Here is a 22,390-nt window from a genome sequence, read left to right on the forward strand (position 1 = left end):
TGACATGTGGAGAAATGCCATGCAAGATAATAACGGAACTCAACGGTAATGAGCATTGGAATTTTCAAAAGGAATTTGTATTATGGTTTATTCACCGTCATTGAAATGAATCATGGCTAAGCTTTTTTTAAAACTGAACATGGATAGTTGAACGCCAATTATTTCCTTATGGTACATTTTCAAATGTACTTTGTCATTTTTATCATTTTCTAATGTTAAGGAGAACTATTCTTTGCTTTTATGTAATTGTATCCAATTGTTTTTTTCCCTAATTTTTTGTTCAATGTATGCCAACTAGTTCGTTTAATATAAAAGATAAATGCTATTTGTAAAATAAATATAAAAATAAGTATTTAAAAGTCTATAAAACTCTATGACAAAAGTATATGAAAGTTTGTCACTTAACTTTTAAAGTATGTAAAAGTTATTAAGAATTTGTCAACTCTAGAAAAGTCATTCACTTAAAAGAAGTTTTTAAAAGTTAGAATTGGATACACACCCCGTAGATTTATAGGAGGTTGTTCAAAAGAATTTCTTTTTTTTTTTTTGGGATAAAATTATTCAAAAGAATTTCAACATTGTATTACATTGTAGATTTATAAGAGTTTCTATACAATCCCGATCTCTTGGACCATCGGAGTTCAAGAGATTGTGGTCATCCATCGTTGAATATTAATCCAATGGTTCAAAAAAGTTTCTTAGAAGGTGTGCAAGAGTGAATGAACCGTTAAAGTTACATCCAACGGTGAGTGACCAAAAATTTCTTGAACCTCTGTAATCTAAAAGATCATGACTGTAACATCTACATAGTGTATGAATTTAAAAAATAACCAATAAGGGGTTTTTTTTTGTTTTGTTTTTTTTAAATGTTGCATAATTTCTTAGATGGAATTCATAAATGTGAAATATCAATTGACCAATTGTCTTGATTGAGTCTTTGACTTCAATTCACATTTAATTCTGCTTTCAATTTGGAAACCATTTCCATGTTCCTACTTCCCCCCATCCCCAAGAATATGATGCAGTTTTCCCAAAAACCTAACTGAATGCCAACCAATGCCCCAACCCCATCTCTCTATGTAACCTACACTTTCAACATCGTTTCCCTCTGCCCCAACCAAATCAAAAACCACCCTCATAATTAATTTCTCTCCACCTAATACACCACGCTCGTCACGCGCTCCATTCAATTTGGGGGTCCCATCTGTATCTGGGGATAAACAGACTATTAGTCACATAGCACGAGGGGCGCGTGGGTATTTAAAGAATGCATATAATCTTCTAGTCAAAGGTCAACTAGCGACAAAGTTGCTTTCTTAACCGAAGCTTATTATAAAGCCTGGCCATGAAAATCATTTACATCTAATTTTATTTTTCTTTTGCCAAATAATGAAAAACTTAAATTCACAGTTGGTTATGACAAATGCGTCACTCGTTGCATTTGAGTTCAATTCTTCTTTTGTTAATTTAAAATAATTTAAATTATTATTTATATATTAAAAAAATAAATTTATACAAAAATGAATTTTTGTAAATACAATATACGGAGAATTCAGAAAATACCTATGAAATATAGATTTGTCAAATATTCTGTACTTTGTTTACTTTTAAAAATGGGAATTAATTGAAAAAAACTCTGTAAAAATTGTCAAATTATTATTATTATTACTTATATTTTTAAAATTGGGGTTCTTTAAAATACATTTAAAAATTTCAGTAATTTCCATTTAGAATTAGAACTCAGTTACAGCTTTAAAAGCAACTTTAATTTACTAATTCATTATTTAAGGGGAAAAAAAAAGAGAAAAACTTTAACTTTTAAACTCTCTCATCCCAGAAAAAGAAAGAAACTCTCATTTTAACCACAGTTAAACACACACCTAATCATGGTTAAAATTGTTGGTAAATGAGTCTAGCAGGGGAAGCTAGAGAGAGCTATTGGAGGCATCACATCACATCATTGATAGAGCCAATAGGCAATAGGCAATAGCCCTCTCTGTCTCTCTGATACAAGTCATGATTAACTCTATACTCTTCCCATGTCTTTCTCTCTGTATCTATTGTTGTATATAAACAAACAGTCCCATCTTCCTTTTACTGTACTGCAAAAAGCAAAAGAAAAAACTCTGAGCCACACCTCCTGCTGCAAAGCCCAGCCATTTTCTACCCCTTCTTTCCATTTTGCTTTCCTGGAATCCAAACAGTAGAGAATCAGACCCAAACCCAGATATCTGAACAAGGAAAGGAAGAGTCTTTGTTTTGCTTCTCTCTGTTTTCTGGCAGCTGGCTTTCTTGCCCTGTTTGGCTCTTTTGGTAAAGGAGAGAGAAGAAGAAAAAAATGGGTGAGAAAGATGATGGGTTGGGGTTAGGGTTGAGTTTGAGCTTGGGATGTAAACCCAATGAGAATGAGTCTTCGTTGCGCTTGAATCTCATGGAGAAGCCTTCACAGCCCATGCAAAATCATCAACACAGAACTTCCTGGAATGAAATCTTTCAATTTCCTGGTAATTTTTTGTTACTCTGTCTATTTTATTCCCATTTTCCTTGAATCTTCTTCTGGGTTTTCTTTTTTCCTCCTCAAAACACAACCTGAAATCAAAAGGGAAAATTTTGGGCTGTCAGATCTGTTTTATTTAAGGTTTTCTGTGTATTTTTATGAAAAAGCTCACAACTTTTAACTTCTGAAATCACCACAATGACATCTTTATTTACAGCCTTGCTATTTGTATTGGTGTTTTACATCTTTCAATCGCTTGACAGATCGAAACCCAGATGCCAGGTCGTGTCTGAGAGGAATCGACGTGAACCAAGCTGCGGATTTTGAAGAGGAAAACGGGGTTTCGTCGCCTAACAGCACGGTGTCGAGCCTGAGCGGGAAGAGGAGCGAGAGAGAGCCCATTGGCGATGAGAATGAGGCTGAGAGGACCTCGTGCTCCCATGGAAGTGACGATGAAGATGGCAATGGTGGCGACCTGTCGAGGAAGAAGCTCAGGCTAACAAAGGAGCAGTCTTTGCTGCTTGAGGACACGTTCAAGGAGCACAACACTCTGAATCCGGTCAGTCGCTATTTTTTCTTGGGGTTATTTTGATGATTTCACAAGGGCATTTGGGTCTTTTCGACTTTGGGTTTATGTTCTTCACTCTTCTTCAGTGGCAATTGTGTAGTTTTGATGGTAAAACAAGGGCGGTTTTTGTTCACCCTCTATCTTTTTGTGTTCAGAGGCAAAAGCAGGCGTTGGCAAAGCAGCTGAACCTAAGACCAAGACAAGTGGAGGTTTGGTTTCAGAACAGGAGGGCAAGGTGAGAAAAATTCTTCACCGAGTTCAAGGGCATTGTTGGGAATCAAAGGGAAACCAGGGGTAGAATTGTCATTTAAACTAGTTTTTGTTTTGTTTTTGGTAACATACCAATTGCTTTCACAATTCTCATGTGTCTGCATTGAATGAGATGAGGCCAAATCTGGTTGGTTCCCATAAGTAATATTCCCCAAACATGTTGCCTGTAATTAAATGGGACATTGATGATCATGTCTACCAACTTCATTGCTCTTTTGGGTTTTCCTAGGTGCCTGTTCCATTTTAGAATTTGAAAGATTATTTGCTTGGTTCATGGTAAAATCTAAAATGGGTTCTAACTAACCAATCATTTCTTTCAAAATAACACTTTGCTATTTGCATTCATTGTTAATCTGTTAAATAAAATGCAGGACTAAGTTAAAGCAAACAGAGGTGGATTGTGAGTTGCTAAAGAGATGCTGTGAGAAACTAACAGAAGACAACAGGAGGTTGCAGAAGGAAGTGCAAGAGCTTAGAGCACTCAAGCTTTCACCACAGCTCTACATGCAAATGAGCCCTCCCACAACCCTCACCATGTGCCCTTCATGCGAGCGTGTGGCCGTCTCGTCCTTGTCATCTTCTGCTACTGCCGCTGCTTCCTCCACATCTCCTGCAAATGGCCAAACCTGCCAAAGTGGTCCGCCCAACGTCCAGCGGCCCATCCCGATCAGCCCATGGGCTACATTGCCGATCCAACGCCGACCACTCGATGCATCCGCACCCAAGTCGTAACTTCTGGTTGGAAAGTATAATGGGAAAGCGGATGACTTAGACAGAAGCATAGGTTGGTTATTAGGAGGAAAATGGGTGAGAATGTGTATGGAAGGAGAAGGGAAAAGATGTGGTAGTGGTAGTGGACAAGGTTTTGTCAGTTGAAGCCACCCCTTGTTTCTTCAAATTTTGGGCTTTTACCAATTGTTATAGCAAAAGTTATGAAAGTGAGATGGAGATGAGAATTAAAAAGTTGGCGACCAAGTAAAAAAAAAGTAATATGGGAAGTGTTTAGTAGGAAAATTTCAGCGGTAACAGGAGAACCCGGATTTTTTTAATGATAATTTCAGTGGAAAAGTTGGCCTTTGAATGTCAATTGTTGTAACCTATTCCTTTAGATTTTGACTTAATTGTCGACAATCCATGCTAATCTCTCCCCTTCTTGAATAGCTATGAAAATAGCAACCAATATAATGATGGTTAGAAGATGCCAAACATTGGAGAGTAATTAGCTACCTAACCAAACTTTAATCTCAACTAATGAAAATGGAAAAGAGCTAGTCTACTTTACCAAAACAGTTGAACGCATTTTCAACTTAAATATATTTAAATATCTACGTTAGTCTCCACTATCAACTAATAAGCTAAAGATTAACCACATCTTTAGCATTTGGTTCACCAATAAGTTGATCACCTCACTTTCTCTGCATTAAAATAGAAATAAAGATAAAATACGTTTCTTTTTCTATGGAGGTTGTAGAAATATGTCATATTAATGGTTACGAATCCTCTGAAGCCAACACAAACAAAAACATGGGAAAAAGGTTATGGGGGGAAATGGGGAGACACAAGTAAGACCACAGGGTCCTGGGAAATCATGTGCACCTGCAAAGACAAATGCATTGAGGAATTTGATATTGTGTCACAAAACTGTCTGAAGAAGAGAAATCAATAACATACAAAAGATTCCGGACAAGAACTTTCTGTGAAGTTTCAACAATCAACAAGAGGACACTGCGTGTTGTAATTTGCAAAGTGAGGATATTAACATTGTCTTGAGATCAAACTGTATTGACAGTGTCCGCAAGGGACCGCAGTATGCATCCCAGACCAGCTCTCTCTGTCAGTTTTTCATGAATCCGAAGGCACTGGTCGCATGTGGGCCGATCTCCAGTAGACAAGCCTCTATACAAGTACCTTCAAAGATGAAAACCCGCAACTTGTAAAATATCCCAAAGATCACTATATATGAAGAAGGGAAAGGAAAATCAGGAGAAATAATAATAAAGAAAACTACTGAGAACAACAGCAAGAAATCGAAAATGTATGTAGAAATAATATATACCTAAAATCTTCTAAAACTTTGGCGAAAAATACTTGCCTATATGATGCTAACACAAAGCCACACATATGAGAAACGCCCTAATGACTATAACCTGACTTCTAGAAACAGAAAAAACAAAAACAAGAAACAAAAAAGATATACATCCCAATTTTTACTTTGAAGCAGCTTCAGATATTTTATTCTCTTGTAGACATTTTTGGACCCAATACTTTGATCACCCGAGAAGGTGACCATTTGTTTTACAAAAAATGCCACTCTCAAGATTAAAATGCTGTGAAATGTAGACAGACAAATGTGTTTGTTAAATGCCAGGAAAGAGCATACGGATAAAATGCAATGCTGTCACAGACTTACAAGGGGCCTCGTTCTTTATTTTCCCCAAATCTCATTTACTAATTACACAATTTAGAATCCTTTGGAGATATAAGATACTTAACTGCCCTACTTGATTCAAATTAATCTCTCTAAGGCTTGAATGACGGACAGTGAAGATCCCTGTTTCTTCATTGCCTAACAAACACAAATATTGGCAACTTGCCTGTAAAAAACACCATCTAAAAGATATCGATAGTGCACGCAAAAAAGAGCCAAGCCCATGATCCAGAATTTCAGACCTACATAAAAAATCAAATTCAAGTTCATTTCTATAGCTCAACAAAAATTGTTTCTCCGTGCGGGAAAATTCTCGACCAGCCTAACTGAAACTACTGCAGTATACTCTCATTGTGTGTACTTTTATATTTGGTTAAAGAACTTCAAATGGCTAAAAGCTCATTGAACATGCACTAACATTAGGCAGTCTATGCATAAAACTAATACCAAATATCTGTGCTATAACAGTCCGTAAGAACACAATTTATTATCAACACAAATTTCAATTCAATAAATTAAAGAAAATACTCAGAAGCAATACCAGATGAGAATTTTTAAGGTATGAAATATGGTATACTGGAAGCTGAAAATAATGCTAGTTAAGAAAAAAGATATTGGGGAGCACTCACTTCATGAGAATATCATAGTACTCAGGATCCAAAGAAGAAAACATTCCATCAACATCTTTTATAGCCATAATAGCTCTATGCACCATTATCCAATTTGCAGACTGCAAAACGCCAAAAGTTCTCATCATTTTCTCATCATTTCTAAACCAAACAGACCAACAGCAGTAAAATTAAACACAGGGAGACATTTCTGATTGCTCCCCAAGAAAATCAAAGGAAAACACTACAAAAAGGAAACTAAAGTTCTGAACTTGCAATTCAATTTTCTATTCCTGTTATATTTTCTCGGCAGCCAAACAGAAGATGGGAAAAAGAGAAAGACAAACCTTGCAGCGTTCGTCTCGGGTGTTGGGAGGTGAGCCTTCAAGAGCAGTTTTTAGAGCTTCGACTGGTTTGTATCTAAATGGAGAACGAATTAAACAGTTAAAAGAATTAAGCGATTTTATAGAAAATTACACACACAAAAAGAAGAATAGAATTTGAGTGTTACTGTTTGAGTAAGCTTTCGATCTTTCGAGATTTTTGTTCGATTCTGGTGATTATGGCTTCTGCGTTATCTGCTTCCACAAATTCCTCTGTTCCTGCCATTTTTCACACTCTCTCTCTTTTTCTCTTTCACTGTGATTTTCTCATCTGCCAATCGGAAAAGACCTGGGGAAACATTTTCCCGAGAAAGTGACGCGCCAGGCGACTAAAACTGTGTCGTTTTGGTGTCGATCATGAAGTATTTTCGTGCAATTTGGGCCAGGGCTATAATTAAAGTATTATAATCACCGCTGTCGTTTTGCACCGTTTGGTAAATTGCTTTTGTCTCGATCAAATGACTTCCAAGACCTAAGAGATAAGGTGGCCACGTTCTATGCAAGGTTGTAAAATCAAACAAAATTTAGGGGCATTATCGTCATTTGGACTAAACGGTCATAATGATTGACACCGCACTTTTTGAATTCTTCTTCCCCTCCTCACACTTTTTTCCACTCTCTCTCTGTCTCTTTGTCTCTCTGTCTCTCTCTTCCTTGGCTTCAAAGTCTTCCTTTCTTCACCATCTCCATTTCATACAGAAGCAAAAAGCTCCTCTGAGGCTCACCTGTTCATCAATGGAGGACCCAAGCCCTTACAGAAAACCCCATTTCCCATATTCAGAGCTAAACTCAGCAATTCATCCAAACCCCATTAAACAAGGTAAGTCCTACATGATGCACTTTCTCTTTAAAGCTCTCTTCTTTGCCCTTGTTATTATGATTCTACCACTATTTCCTTCACAAGCTCCTGACTTTATCAACCACACCATACTCACCAAGTTCTGGGAGCTTATTCACCTTGTTTTCATTGGCATTGCTGTGTCCTATGGCTTGTTTAGCAGAAGAAATGTTGAAAGGGGATTTGAGAATCCCTCAAATCTTGGTAGTTCAGAGTCTTATATGCCAAGAATTTTTCCTGTTTCATCAAATTTTGATGATGGATATGACAACCCATGTGGGTCTGATGAGAAAAGAGTGGTTGGGCTTGGGAGTTGGAATTCTCAGTATTTTGTAGGTAACCCTGTTACTGTATCTTCTCATGAAAGCACTGGTTTTGATGCCCAGTGCAAACCCAGTTTGCCAGTTCATGAACGTGGTTCTGAAAATTCATATGGGTACAAGGAGAATAATCTAACTCAAGCTTGGAGTTCTCAGTACTTTCAGGGTGAACCAATGGTGTTTGTAGCTCAACCAAATTATGGTCTTGATGAATGGGGTAAACCCAGATCAATTGTTGATTCTGAGCCATTAGGGTTGCCTATTCGGAGCTTGAAATCAAGGGTAATAGACCAGGATAGTTCTGAATTTGTGACTGGGAGTGAGTCTGGTTCAAGTTCTAATTTTTCACCTAATAGTTCTGATAAGAGTAGAAATGGGAAATTTGGTGATTTGGGTCCTCTAAATTTGGAAGAGGAATTCAATGAAGCTACTGCAGCACCTTTCCCAGTTCATCGGGGTTCGAGTTCGGGAAGGATGGAAATGGGGAAAAGGGTAGGTAGTAGTAGTCGTCCTTCACATTTTAGGCCACTGTCAGTTGATGAAACTCAGTTTGAATCAATGAAAACTCGGTCCTTCCGGTCCACATTGTCTTTCTCTTCCGAGTCTTCTCAAACTAGTTCCATGTCTTCTTCACCAAAAGAGGAGTCTTTTGCGCGCTCTATATCTTCAGAGGCTCTGAACTCAAAAATGAATAATTTGAAGAAAAGGAAGAGTTCTCAAGGGTCTTCTCCTTCAGGCTTACCCTCATCACCACCAAAACCAATTACTGAAAAAGTTTCAATGAGTACACTGCATTCTCGGGGCTATAGCATTGGTTCTTTCCATGAGGAGGACTTGAGTAGAAGCTCAGAAAATTACTTCAAGGGCTTGAGTGGAAGTGGAAGTGAAGAGGATCAATTGGGTAACAAAGAGTTAGGGCCAGCTTCTTTGAGATCAGATGTGAAACCTGCAAGCCTCACTAAAGCTTCATTAAGGGGAAGATCAGTTAGAACAATCAGACCAAGTAGACTGACCACTGATGACAAGGTTGAAAAGATGTGTGATAATGGTGGAGCTATATCTATGAGGAAAGATATAATTCAAAATGGAGGAACCGACAAGAAGTTTTTTGACAATGTAACTGGTAAGCTAGATCTTGGCAATTCCTTGCACATGCCAAAGCCAACAATTCCCAAGTATCAGAAGAAAGAGATGCAAGAATTTCATGGCAATGTTGTTGCCGAAGAGTCTGAAGATGACTCGGAAAGTGAGGCCGAAAACTTTCTAGTAAGTTCAGAAGATGAAGATGCTGATCCTCCTGCTGCTGCTGCTGCTACATGTAACTCTGTCAATGTTGCAGGACCAGACTCTGAGGTTGATAAGAAGGCCGGTGAGTTTATAGCCAAATTTCGAGAGCAGATAAGGCTTCAAAAAGTAGCATCACTTGACAGATCAAAAGGGCTAGGCACGAGTGGTAATTGCTTTAGGTGATCATATATAAAATACTAATAATGCTCTATAGAGTTGTGGGAAGATGGACCATTCATCCTGTTCTAGCTTAAAGTGTTTATCTATTTATTTACACTTTATTCATTTGATGGGCATTTCTTGTTTCTGCTGTACAAGACCAGGTAGATGTTTAGAAAGCATTTTCAATCACACTACTATTTTCCTGTAGTTTCTGTCGCATTTTGGAAACACGTTTCTCCAAATGCCATGATCCATTTTTCATTAGTAGAGAAGTTATAAATATTTTAAGGGGAATTTTATTGACACCCTCAATCTGTTCAAACCACACCCACCTCTCCCTCCAAAGAAAAACAACCAACAGCCAAGCACCCACCCGATCACCTCTCTTGTGCGTGGCCACATGGGGCCATTCCGGCGACTCCCCTTTCCCCAGCGACCCCCTTCTCCCCCTCCTTCTCTATCTCAAAATCACCACTAAAAATACTATTCCGACTAGAATTCCACTTTCTGTTTTATTACTTTAACGGCAACAATAACTTTGAATATGGGCTGGATAATCTGCAACAGTAACTTGATTGCCTCATGGTTCTCATGGTATATAATCATACAGAGATCAAAAGACCAGCGATAGCCACATTCAAGACTCTATAAAACAGAGTTCTCCAAAGAAGAAGAAACAGGTAACAAGTTCAAAAGCTGAAAGTAAAGAATACTATCATATGGCGACACAAGCAGAACATGCGACAAATGGAATCAAAAGAAGTTTTGGGTGCTCAAAAGCGAAGAAAGGAATCTCATCCAATGTCATTGTGTATAATATTTTAATAGGTGCTTTTTGTATTTCCAACCAAGTTGAAGAAGCTGAAGGTCTCTTTGCTGAGATGAAATCAAAAGCACAGCTGCCTGCCACCTTCAATACTCTAATGGGTGCACCCAGCAGAAAGTTGCAGCCTAAATTGTTGAGAAGGTGCTGAGGCAGGATATTGTTGGCTTAGCAGGTTTCCTGGGTTTTCAACCTTGAGGACAAGGTTAATTTTGTGAGGGAGGGGTAATGTGAGGATAATGCCATGTCAGCTGCGTAGTCAGCATGATTTGAACTTGCGATTGGTCCAGGTCACCTGTGATGTGTCAAGAATTGCTGAGCTGTCATTGTTCAATTAGCTGGGTTGTTAACTAAGGTCATCAATTAGTTAGTCGGGTAGTTTTGGCCCCAATTAGGCTTGGGCTTGCAAATCAGCCTTATATGCTAAAAATTGTGCAAAGCAAGGCATGTGATCCGGTCCTTACCCGCACGATAAGATCATTTCTTGTACTTGGGTTAAGGTAGAATTAAGGTTGTTGGGGCGGGGTGTTTTTCTTTTTCAGTTATTTTATTTTAATGGAGAGTAAAATCGTTATTTTGAGGTAAGAGTTTGTAGTTGAAGTGATTTAGAGTAGTTACACCTGCATCTAATATCGTGTGTTCGAATTCCCTTCCCCAATTGTTCACTCGTTTTCGCGTTTACTCCTGTGATGGAAGGGCGAAGTTCCCCACTGGCTTGGAGACCATGTGTTGGCCAACAAGTCAGCTTTCTTTGGTGTGCGAGCGTGCCACTGCTAGCAATATAAATCCTAGCAGACTTCTTTTTAGAGTGGATAACTTGCGCCCCAAGTTACTGACTTCTAAAACAAATGACTATGAATTTGGGTGAGGAATATCTCCCAAGTAAGTTCTTTTCTTGCCTCAGACTGGTGAGGACTTTCATAATTTATCTCAGTATCAAATGGCTGTTCTGGCCAGAAATATTTGATAGAAGTTAGACTGTTTTAGGCAGAACTGCCTTTTACAAAACAATAAATAGGTATATCGACGTTAGGAAGGTCAAAAGATGGCCGGAACTCCGTTTCTGTTTGGATGGAAGGTTCTACTTTGGGCTGGACTGGACGCGCCTGTGCCGGTCCGTACTTGCTTCGTGACTTCAGATGCTAGGCTGACCTATAAATCGATACCAAAGTTCGATTTTGGCAGAGCTTTATGTTTACTTCACGCTTCGTGAGGCCTTTGAATGGGCAGAACTGCAGCTTCTTCAGTTTGAAGGGGACATAAGTGGCTATTCTCGAGGGTTTGATGGGCTAGAGATTGCACTATGAGCGTTGTTCTGCTTGAGTAGGACTCTTCATGGGTTCGCTGAGGTCTCCACGTTTGTGAAAACTCAAACTCTGCTTGTTTTGGCTTTTGCTGAACCAAATTTGTAACGAGGGATCTCGTTTTAGAAGACTTATTTTCTAAGTCTGGACTTTGGAATTCTGATCTAAAGTTGGTTTCTCTTGGAATCCAAGTGAGCTTTTAGTTGTTTTCTTGTTGTTGTTTTTTTTGATTGATTGATGAATTAAGTCCTTTTTCTTTCTTGCCTACTTCTGTTTTTATAAGAGACTTTCTTGGGGAGGTGGTTTTAATTTTAATAATGGGCGGCAAAAAGATCTCCTAAAATGTAAAGTAGAAACGATTTTTATCAATCATGGCAGATAGGCTCTCAGTAGTCACCTCCTAAAGCAATCCCTTCCCTGGTTTCCTGGGTGGCAGCTTTCTATTTTAATGCCATCGTCTGTGTGGGCTGATTTTATGGCGGTTTGGTTTTTCTTTTGTATTTTATGAACAACTCCCTGTTTCTTGCTTTTGAAAGCGTGACCCGTGAATTCCTTGGAAGATGGTGTATTGCTTTGGAGCAAAATCTCTGAATACAGATGGGCTTTTGATCTTCTGTTGGCAGTGTTTCAGAGACGTCTCTTCTCATATAAAAACTTTAGTTGGAATTGCTGACTTTTCAAAGCTGAGGTAGCAACGTGAGTGTGTTTTTAATCTCTTGGGTTTGAGCCCAATCAAAAATTATGGGCTGATCCTTGAAGCCTTAATGACAACTTCCATGTTTGGTCTTTCTTGGGCTGGGCAAATAACTTCACCATGGGCCTGTTTTTGAACTTTTTTGGCGTGCTAAATTTAGGCCCAAACACCAATAAATAAAAAATCGGTATTTTGAGGAAATTTTTTTTGAAGGATTGGCAATAAATTCATCATATCCTAATTTTTTATTATAAAATTGAACCAAACCAAATTTATTCGGCCCATTGGACCAAACATAGCCTTGATTGAACTTACTATTTTCCTTCGGTTCTTCTCAACCCAAAAATACCTTTGGATCGAATTGGACCCAAACAACAGCAAGATCATTTGGGTCTGCTTGGCCGATTTTTATAGTTCCCCTAGCAATATTGAAGAACCTTATGGGCAGCAAATGATATTACAAGAACCAATGGGAGTGGAATGATATTTGTTTGCCTCTTTCCAGAAAACTGAACAGATAACATCAGCAGAATAACAGCAAACGGTTTCTTTCTGTGTGTGTGTGTATGTGTGTTGGGTGTCTTTAGCTCTTTGTCTAACTCCATTTATGCCGGAAGCTTAAAACCCAAGAGACGTCATGCTGATGATTCCCTCATCTTTTAAACCCTGTAATCTCTCTCTCTCTCTCTCTCTCTCTCTTGGTGTATTTAAAAATATATATGTATGTATTTATGCATATGCACATGGGTGCATTTGGAATAGGATACTGTTAGTTGCTCAAAATTTGAATTTCAGCTTTCTTTACACTTAACCCAGAAGTGTAGATTTCTCTAAACAGAGGTTTTTTGAGTGTGCTTTTTTTCTTTTGGTGTTTCAGCTTTTAGTTTATGAGAAGACCCAGAAATTGGTTATGAAAAATTGCCTCTGCATATTTGTTTGCAGCATAGACAAAGCTAATGTCTTTGTCAATTACTAAATGAGCTTTTCTAACTTATATGGGAAAAATACTTCAAGAGTGTAGGTTTCAGTTTCCATGATAACATGAAGAACTGCAATTGAAATTCTCACCTTCTTGTTTACAAATAAATTCACAGCCATTCCAAGACATGAGAAGTTGTTCTGCTTTATATTAGTTCTGTATCATGTTCTCATAGTAAAATTGGGTCTCTAGATCATTGAAATTTTGTAGTTGTTAATGAGTCTCAGGACTATTCAATCTCATTTGTTATTGTTAGCTTCACACTGCAAACACTAGATATTAGGGAATGAATCAATAATCTATATCAAGTTAACGCTCTCCTCGCGCGTCCAACCCTGTCCTGAACTGAATAATAGATAACTGAAAAATGGTGTGGTGAGAGGTTTTGAACTCATTACCTCTTGAAACCAAAGCTCTGATATACCATGGTAGACTACTGTTGTGCCCCAAAAGCTTAACGTATTAGAAATGAGCTAACAATGTGTATCAAACAAACAGTCTCTCATGTGCAGCCCAATCTTGCTTGTGGAGAGAACACACACACACACACACACACACACACACACACACATATATATACATATGCCGAACATCTTGCACTGCAGAAAATTAACACATAGCTGGGTACTGAAGATGAGAAGATCTCGCAGAACCAGAGCTGATATCATCTTAGACTACCCCAAAAGTTTTAAGTGGTTAGGAAATGAGTGAACAATTGTAACAAGGAGTTTACTTCCTAGGGATCATTTTTTGCCTGGTCATGACCTAATATGCGTGGTTATGCTGACTGCATCATGCAGTAAACACATCCGATCGTGTTGTGCAATGTAGCATATCCGTAACTACGCACGATAGATGTGTGCCCTGTTTATATTTATGTATATACATGTTTTTTAAAAGAAATTTATTCTTCATCTTGGTTAACATGCCAACACTTCCTCTCTTGTTCTCAAATTATTGCAGAAGAAACCCGTGTTACTCCATTTGCTTTCCAGACAGAATGAATGAAATTATGAGCAGATTCTTACTATTTTAACATAATGCGTTGAGTTTATGAAGTTTTTCTTTCTTTTTTTATCAGCAGCCAAACCGTGAGCATAATTATGTTTTACTTATCTTTCTTGTCAATATCTACTTACTGACAACCAGAATTCTTCCAGCTTCCCTACTAAGGATTCATTTGATTCAGAATAAGCAAATAATACAATGCTGCTCAAGTCACGACTTGAGACATGACAGGTTAGGTTTTGATTAATTGGTTAACAAATTTAGATTAATGTTTACCTACCTTATTCTGTTGATATAAAAAAAATATTTATGTCGCTTATACAAATCTTTAATTTGCAGGTCCGGGGCAAAGAGTGGCGGCATGTCTCGTTATGAAGAGAATGTGAATCGTAGGCTTCTCCTATTTCTTTCAGTCACAACTAGCTTGTTTCCAACTTTATCTTCTTCTGGAAAGACAAAGAGTAAAAATCAATTTGACGAAAGACGCTTACTTGAACAAAACAAGCGGATACAGAAAGAAAATAATGCACCCGAAGACTTTCCAAGTTTCATTAGAGAAGGTTTGTGCCACTGTTACATTTGCAAATACAAACACTGACATATTGTTTTCCATAAATCATCTGCTCAATAACTGCATTTCCTGGTCATCTGTTACTATGATAAAATTTCAAGCCTCAATTAGAGAACCTCTCTCCAGCTATGTCATAATCATTGTTGTTGCTTTTCTAAACATCTCGGCGGATCCAACATGTGTGTATGAACATGTGTATCAGGTTTTCAGGTTCAGGTAGTAACACCAGAGAACTACACAAAATGTGACTCAGGGCTTATATATCGTGATTTTGTAGTTGGTGAAGGTGATTTCCCACAGGCTGGTCAGCAGGTTTTTCTTTCATTTTCTTTCCCAAAATATATCAGAGTTTGACATTTACGGTTGAAGCAATATCAAAATTTGGGGAGAGGATTATGCCATGTCATCTGTAAGACATCTTTGAAAAATTTACCCGGAAAAAGAAAGCCCTTCCAACTTTTAACTTTGGTTTTTTTTTTCGCCCTAAAAAATTGACATTAAATTTATGTGAATCACTGAAACTTTTGATAAAACTCTTCTCCAACCATGACCTACTCTGATTCTAGATACTTTGCAGGTGATGTTCCACTATGTTGGCTACAATGAGTCAGGCCGTCGTATTGACAGCAGCTACACACAGGGTTCTCCTGCCAGAATCCGCATGGGCACTAATGCATTAGTCCCAGGTTAAAAGTGAAATCAATTCTAGAGTTCATAAAATTTTGTGTACTTTCTCCTTTGCCCTGGCCCCTCTACCTCACTCCCAAAAAGGAAGTGAGAAGGGGAAGGAGGAAAGATAACTAGTAGTTGAAGTTGCTAAACTAGGAAGTACTACAGGATTTGAAGAAGGAATTCGTGACATGAAACCTGGGGGGAAAAGAAGAATAATCATTCCACCAGAACTTGGACCCCCGGTCAGTTACTCATCTCTCTGATTCCCTTACTAAATTACTATAAAGACTATAAAATGTCGAATTATACTAAATATGGTTGCTCTAAGAAAGACTCCGCAGTTATACAAAATGTTCTACTAGTACTCTGTGTACTTCTCTAACTTTTCTTCCTACGTAATTCACCTCACCTAAGATATTTTTGGCATGGTTGAGGAGGCAAAACATTAGTAGACTTGCAATTGCAAGTTTCTGTTGTGATTTCCATTTGCTTTGATTTGGAGGCATTCTTCTTTACAGTGACTAGTTATTAAGGTTCTAACAAATGCCTTGAATTCTTAATTATCTTATTTTTATTTGACCACCCTGATTTGATATATTGCAAAATCTGAGCCCATGAAGCCAACTTTCAGTCTATGGTTATTCAACCCTATGGGGTTGATCTGTTGTTTGACATCTCAGGACTTAAGAATTGGAAGATTCAAGTTTCAACAAAATGTCATTGTTTTTACATTGCAGGCAGCTTGGGTCCTGAGATCCAGAGCTATCATAACATAAGCATATTCTTTGATCAAGAAATTGGATTGTTGTGCTTTCTTTTTTCTTCTCCTTTTGGGAATCATGTGCGTTTGTATTAAACTTCCATATTGTTGGTGTCGAATTAACTTGATTGATAACATGCGATCTGTTTTACAGGTAGGACCTTCTACATTTTTCAGCTCCAAACAGTTCGAAGTGTTTGATGTGGAACTGCTAAGCATTCAAAACTGCAGAAGGAGGACTGTCCTGGCTTTTTACTCTGATTTTGTTTGCGAATAAATGGTGAGGCAACATTTTGCCCATTTGGGTATCTGGACATATCTGCACTCTCTGAAATGGCCAACACATGGTTATTTAGTCAAATGAATTTCGAATTCGGCTGCAGAGTAAGGGATGAGGCTCATGTGTAGTTGGAAAAGGGAATATTGTGTAACTAAAATTCTTTAAGAATAGTTCATGTATTTAGCAATTGTTGACAAAGATTGTGTTCACAAATAAAAATTGAGTTGCATGCATGTAAATTTATTGAATATTATTGTAGTCCACAAATCACCTATCTATTGTAGGGTTTCATTACAAAAACCAATTGGTAAAGGGATTTTAAGAGTGGTGCTATTGTTGTCACCCATCGATCCTATTTGCCATGGTAGCTTATTTATTTATTTATTTATTTTGAGGTTCTTTTGTTCTTTAAGGCCTGGGATTATGGTTGGGAATAAGGGGAAGATAAAGGGGAATAGCAGGAACAGTTTGGAAACAAGACAGGGAAATAAGACTGGAGCTCTGTCCAACTTCAATTGCATTGCAAAAGATACAGAAGAAAATGCCCCAGTGCCGGCTAGAAGCTATGCTGTGTAGGTCAACAAGAGAAAACCAGAATTGAAACCTTTGAAAGAAACTTTTGATTCCAGTAATAATTTTCATTTTGATATTAAGACTTTTACGCAAGTAAATTGTCGAACCTGGCGGTACCCTATAAAACCCGTTTTATAGAAACTAACAATTTCATTGTGGTCTTAGATTCTGAGGTTAACATGGTGGACTCTGGTATGCTAATATTTCCCTAAGGCTATACAGAAGTCGCAGGATACTTCAAACTTCTAAGGCTACGATCCCACTAAGCTTGAGTAGGCTTTAGACTTTCAGTCGAGGTCCCTTCCGTTGTTGCTGCAGTAGCTTTAGACCTGGAAGATCAAGGATGATTACCACAAGCCAACACAACATAGAAAAGTGGAATGAAAATTGGCTCTAGAGGAGAGGGTCAAGATTGATAATTTTATTCAATATGGACCACAAATACAATGTTTAGAACTCAGATGTTCCAGATAGCATTTCAAAAGGACTTCCAATTGCTTTTGAAAGCAGAATTTGCACACCAAATACCTTGCAGTTGCAGCATTAGTGATGGCTTGCAGCATTAGTGATGAAGCTTCACGATTAGTCTATCAAAAATGTAGATTCAAATCCATCCAGAGTACTAAATATCATTGACCAAATATTTGTTTCATATAACTCATAAATACAGAAGTACCTTCAACACCAGACTCAAGCAGATAATTATAATGAGTATTAACAATCTATAATGTATATTTATTTATATACATCTCTCAATGAATATAATGAGTGGTATTCTTTCCAACAAAGTTATTTGGAAAAATTAATGGACTATGAATTAATGATACATCTTACTACAACCTACCATGGAACAAGTACATACAACTAACACTGTAACAGGTGCCAAACCAAAATGCACGGCCCATTTACTAAAGAAATTATTTACCGTTCTTCTCCTGACGCTCGGTGATAAATAATAGTCTCCTCTGAACTCGGATCCGCGTGATATTGCCCATAAAATGCATAAATACCAACTGTAATAATGCAAAGGATGACAAATCTCACCCATGCTTCATGGTGTATCTGCAAAAGAATAAATTACTTATCACTCATCCGCTTTGTTATTTGAACTTTTTGATTTAGTTCCTTTCATTACCACTTTTCTGGCGAACTAAAAGAGTACCTGGGCGAAGAGAAACATGTTGAAGAAGATGCATGTGGCTGGGACAATAGGAACACCAGGACAAGAAAACCCTGGCAGATCGGCATAAACCTGAGAAAAAAATAAAGATGAAAAAGGGGATACAAAGAGATATGGTCATGCAGCCTATCCGTGATTCAATTTAAAACCATATTGCATAAGGTTGGGCACACACTTTTAACTCTTGAAGACTAGGTAGTCACTAAAAATTTCAGATTTTGATTTACCAACAAGTATCATGAATCCTGCAACCAATTAAATAACAGCACATAATGGTCACTTACTTGGCGGAAACAAAGAGCACCCATAGCAAGTATTGCCACAACTACAGCTACCACCAGAAAAACAATTGAAACACTGAATCTGTAGCAGAGTCCAGCACTAAAACCACCACATGCAACTATTAAGAGGCAGATGACACCTTCCCGCCAGGTAGAAGAAGACACTTGACTTGATGCCTTATCTTTCAAACGAAGAGCAACAACACATGCAGCAACGACAGAGTAGCCTGTCTGAAACAAGCCAAAATACAAGGTGAGGTGTATACACCCGAAAGTATTAGCAACAAAGAAATGCCTGATAATACCAATCTTAATACAAACCCCAAAAGCCATGCAACTATTTCCTACAGTTCTACAGCTATCCATCACATCATGCCGTGCACTGTGCCACTGCCATCTTCGATAGAACTTAAGCTAGATAATGATGTCATTGGCAAATGATAAATTTTATAGTAGTTTTAAAATATATGAAACAGCCTCAACCCATATTTTAAAGCACATTCATTTAACATCCTCTATATGCTACAAACAAATTTGGACAGTGACTTACCAATGACCCAACTGAAAGAATGTGCGAGAGAATATGCACATTGAACAAGCCTGCCAAGGCAGCAGCAACAATACCAACCCAGACCTGAGAATGAATGGGAGTGTGGCATCTTGGGTGTACTCTAGCAAACACTGAAGGTAGTAAACCATCTCTTCCAAGCCCAAGATATAATCGAGACTGTTCATGAGAAACAATCCATCATTTAAATTAGCACATGCTACATGATGAGAGGTCACTTCAACTAAGTCAGGGGTAAAATGGCTCACCTGAACATACAGACCAACTAGAAGGGTAGTCGTAAGTCCAGCAACAGCACCTACACTGATTAAGATTGAAACAAATTTCAATCCCTTGGATGTAAAAGCATTAGCCAATGGAGCATCTTCCCCAAGTAAATAGTAAGGTAGCATTCCAGTGATCACCAAACAGACACCAATATACAATGCAATACATATTAGAAGGCTGCCGATGATTCCTATTGGCAAGTCCCGCTGAAATATAAACGTTGAAAAAAAAAAAAAATGATGAGAAATTCTTATAGAATAAGATGGCGTGGAAGATCTTTTCTACACATATAAACAGAATACTCATCAGATTAACTAAAGTAGTTGGCTTCAAAAGAAGTTTAATCACTCCAAACGTGGCATACCTGCGGTCTCTTTGATTCTTCAGCTGAATTAGCAACTGCATCAAATCCAACATATGCAAAAAATACAACTGTTGCTCCAGTCAATATTGGTTTGAAACCATCTGGGGCAAAAGGGGTCCAATTTGAAGTATCAACCTCAAAAGCACCAGCAAAGATGACAATAATAACAATGATAACCTGCAGGAAAATTGGCATAATATAAATACACCTGCTTGAATCGCAAACACTTTTAGTGCAATGCTTCACATAAAGAAAATACATGGAAAGAGCACCTTTGTTGCAGTCATAAATGAGTTTACGGCAGCGGATTCTCCTACACCCCGACAAAGGATTACAGTAAGAAGCACAAGGAGAACAGGAGCTAATACATTGATCGATATAGCTCCTCCGAGGAACTTTTGGCCACCGTGTCCAATCCAGTCTGGAATGTTTTCCTTAAAAATTGGGAATAGTTCTAGAATTGTAACTACATAGCTTGCTAAGCTCCGGGCTATGCTAGCGGCTCCAATATGATAGTCGAGCATAAGTTGTGCAAAAACAAGAAAAGCAGTGAGCTCATTGAAAGCCGTGTATGTGTAAAGGTATGCTCCACCAACAACGGCAGGAAAGCGAGAAGCTAGCTCAGCGTAACAGAGTGCATTTAACACACAAGAAACTCCAGCAAGAATGAAACTAATAGTCACTCCTGCATCATTATAACAAACTTCATATTAATCCACTCAAAGAGAACCCAACATAAACAAAATTGGCTCTGCTAAGATCCTTATGCATTACTAATTTTAAAAAACACTAATTATAAATTTCCAAATCTCCAAAAAGCTGATGCTAACAGCAGATGGCACCAAAAAATAAAAATAAAAAAAAATATTAATAATAAATTTATAAATTCCAACACAATCTCTAAGATGGGAAAAAAAAAAAAAAAAAAAAAAACTAAAAACTCAATTTGAAATATGTACTTAGGTATGCTTCAAGAAATGACAATTCATTTGCAGATTATGGTTTATCTAGTAAAGATGATAAATTGGGATTTGAAAAACTGCCCATTAATCCATTTCATACTGCAATTAACAAATACTCCAGCTTTTCTTCAGCTGAACTATTAGTCAATAAAATATTAAGCATACAGATTAAAATTGAAGAGTTCAGACTTCAGATCATAATTACCAGGGCCAGCGTCGTGGGCGACGGTGCCGGTGACGACGAATATGCCGGCGCCTATAGAAGCGCCGACGCCGAGGAGTATGAGGTCAAACATGCCGAGACGACGGACGAGGCCGTCGCCGGAGTTCGTGCGGACGGCAACTTCCAATGGAGAGCCCAAGGGTTTGGTCCTTAAAGCCGACGACCAGAAATGCGACCAGCATGACGACGATGCCGACGACGTAGTTTGATTCTGGGTCGTCAGCCTCTGACCACCTCCCATCGTTTCTTTCTGGGTTTCTAATTTTGTTTGCGAGCAGCGGACGAAGATGGCTGTCTGGTATTTATGTTAAGAAGTGTGGGGCCCACGCAGCGAAATGTGTAATAAACTGAGAGTAAATGTACGGATCTTTTAGATACTGAAAACCAGTGATTGAATGTGGACTGTTACTGTACATCCATTCATATTCACACGTTTCTTTTTCTTTTTTCTCTTATTTATTTATTTATTTATTTATTATTATTTTTTTCCTAATGGTATTAATACCTACCCTATCTTTTGACCAAAAATTTATAACCAGAAAGAAACTCCTATATCAAGATATGTACATTTAATCTTTTTTGGGATTGTGCAGCAATTGAAGTAAATTTATACAGCACATAGACTTGACATACCAAGATCAATAGCCCCTTGGAATGTCTACTAACCTCCCTTTATAGGCACACCTAATAGGTTCAAGTGGATCAAGTTGGGATAGTGGCTCTTCTGGTATTGTTCTAGCTTTAGTCAATTGACAAGTGTGGAATAGGTTTTATATTAATTAACGACTGTCAATTGCTTAGGTAATGTGAAAGGACTCGTACTAGGAGAATATGTCTCTTTTTTACTTGAATTTGTCTATTTATTGCTTACCAAAAAAGAAAAGATAAAGTGATGACACTATAAATCGTGGGATGTTTAAAAAGACGAGATTTTTCTTAAAACATCACCAATCATGCTCTCTAGTTTTAAAATGAGCATTTTTTGCTCATCACTTTAACCTAAGGTGTACACTTACCACCGCTTTAATACTTGACACGTGTTCATAGGCATAACCATAGTTACATAAATACAAAGTAAATAGTTAACTATGATTATGCAAAAGAAAAATTAGTGTTTACCCACAAAAACCTTTAGTAATTAGCATTTGATACATTACTTATTTTTGTTTTGGATAAAGTGGATGAGTTTTAAATTTTATTTTGTTAAAGACCAATCAATAAGCCCACGTGCTAAAAGCATGATTAATATAAAGAGTTACATTTACATTTTCGCCATTTTCAGATATTTTGTTTCCATCGTGATATTAAAGTTAGCGATCGACAAGGATTAGACGAGCATCGGCATCACGACCGTAGCGATCAACCTAGCGTCCGACCTTCAGGTGGCTATCTTCAAAGCGACATCGCACAGCGAGCGAGACGCGTATAGAAGATCATCATCGTCAAGAGCCGAGTATCGGTGCTTGGTTCAAAGGAGGTTTTCGTATTAAATCTGGGCTCCTTTTGGACTCTTCTCGATT

At 37.9% G+C, this 22,390-nt stretch overlaps 5 protein-coding genes across 8 annotated transcripts; 3 read left to right on the top strand and 2 right to left on the bottom strand.

Moving 5' to 3' along the window:
• The first annotated feature begins 1,925 nt into the window (after window positions 1-1,925).
• On the top strand, window positions 1,926-4,410 carry LOC117617043 (homeobox-leucine zipper protein HAT3). The gene is made up of 4 exons (XM_034346286.1): window positions 1,926-2,504; window positions 2,761-3,056; window positions 3,221-3,300; window positions 3,707-4,410. The coding sequence occupies exons 1-4, from the start codon at window positions 2,339-2,341 to the stop codon at window positions 4,065-4,067; spliced, it is 903 nt and encodes a 300-aa protein (XP_034202177.1). The 5' UTR covers window positions 1,926-2,338; the 3' UTR covers window positions 4,068-4,410.
• Window positions 4,411-4,850: 440 nt separating this feature from the next.
• LOC117618718 (actin-related protein 2/3 complex subunit 5A) lies at window positions 4,851-7,126 on the bottom strand. Its single transcript, XM_034348425.1, has 4 exons — window positions 6,883-7,126; window positions 6,719-6,791; window positions 6,393-6,493; window positions 4,851-5,243 (listed from the first exon to the last, which is right to left on the bottom strand). Exons 1-4 carry the CDS (start codon window positions 6,978-6,980, stop codon window positions 5,108-5,110), a joined length of 408 nt encoding a protein of 135 aa, XP_034204316.1. The 5' UTR covers window positions 6,981-7,126; the 3' UTR covers window positions 4,851-5,107.
• Window positions 7,127-7,377: 251 nt separating this feature from the next.
• On the top strand, window positions 7,378-9,568 carry LOC117617062. The gene has a single exon (XM_034346310.1). The coding sequence runs from the start codon at window positions 7,490-7,492 to the stop codon at window positions 9,380-9,382; it is 1,893 nt and encodes a 630-aa protein (XP_034202201.1). The 5' UTR covers window positions 7,378-7,489; the 3' UTR covers window positions 9,383-9,568.
• Window positions 9,569-12,677: 3,109 nt separating this feature from the next.
• On the top strand, window positions 12,678-16,759 carry LOC117618840 (peptidyl-prolyl cis-trans isomerase FKBP20-2, chloroplastic). Its single transcript, XM_034348585.1, has 7 exons — window positions 12,678-12,850; window positions 14,322-14,400; window positions 14,509-14,729; window positions 14,943-15,052; window positions 15,318-15,426; window positions 15,578-15,654; window positions 16,327-16,759. The coding sequence occupies exons 1-7, from the start codon at window positions 12,820-12,822 to the stop codon at window positions 16,447-16,449; spliced, it is 750 nt and encodes a 249-aa protein (XP_034204476.1). The 5' UTR covers window positions 12,678-12,819; the 3' UTR covers window positions 16,450-16,759.
• A 290-nt stretch (window positions 16,760-17,049) lies between these two features.
• Window positions 17,050-21,138, bottom strand: LOC117619851 (cationic amino acid transporter 9, chloroplastic). Of its 4 annotated transcripts, none has more exons than XM_034349896.1 (10): window positions 20,853-21,138; window positions 19,958-20,370; window positions 19,686-19,862; window positions 19,303-19,527; window positions 19,037-19,213; window positions 18,490-18,717; window positions 18,188-18,277; window positions 17,951-18,087; window positions 17,554-17,599; window positions 17,050-17,354 (listed from the first exon to the last, which is right to left on the bottom strand). In XM_034349896.1, the coding sequence occupies exons 1-9, from the start codon at window positions 21,109-21,111 to the stop codon at window positions 17,569-17,571; spliced, it is 1,737 nt and encodes a 578-aa protein (XP_034205787.1). In that variant the 5' UTR covers window positions 21,112-21,138; the 3' UTR covers window positions 17,050-17,354; window positions 17,554-17,568. The 4 variants fall into 4 exon arrangements, with proteins under 4 accessions (XP_034205787.1, XP_034205786.1, XP_034205790.1 ...); XM_034349898.1 differs by having other exon boundaries at window positions 17,297-17,354; window positions 17,554-17,612; XM_034349895.1 differs by lacking the exon at window positions 17,554-17,599.
• Window positions 21,139-22,390: the final 1,252 nt, after the last annotated feature.

Source organism: Prunus dulcis, chromosome 2, assembly GCF_902201215.1.
Source record: "Prunus dulcis chromosome 2, ALMONDv2, whole genome shotgun sequence".
In the NCBI taxonomy this organism is placed as follows: Eukaryota; Viridiplantae; Streptophyta; class Magnoliopsida; order Rosales; family Rosaceae; genus Prunus; species Prunus dulcis.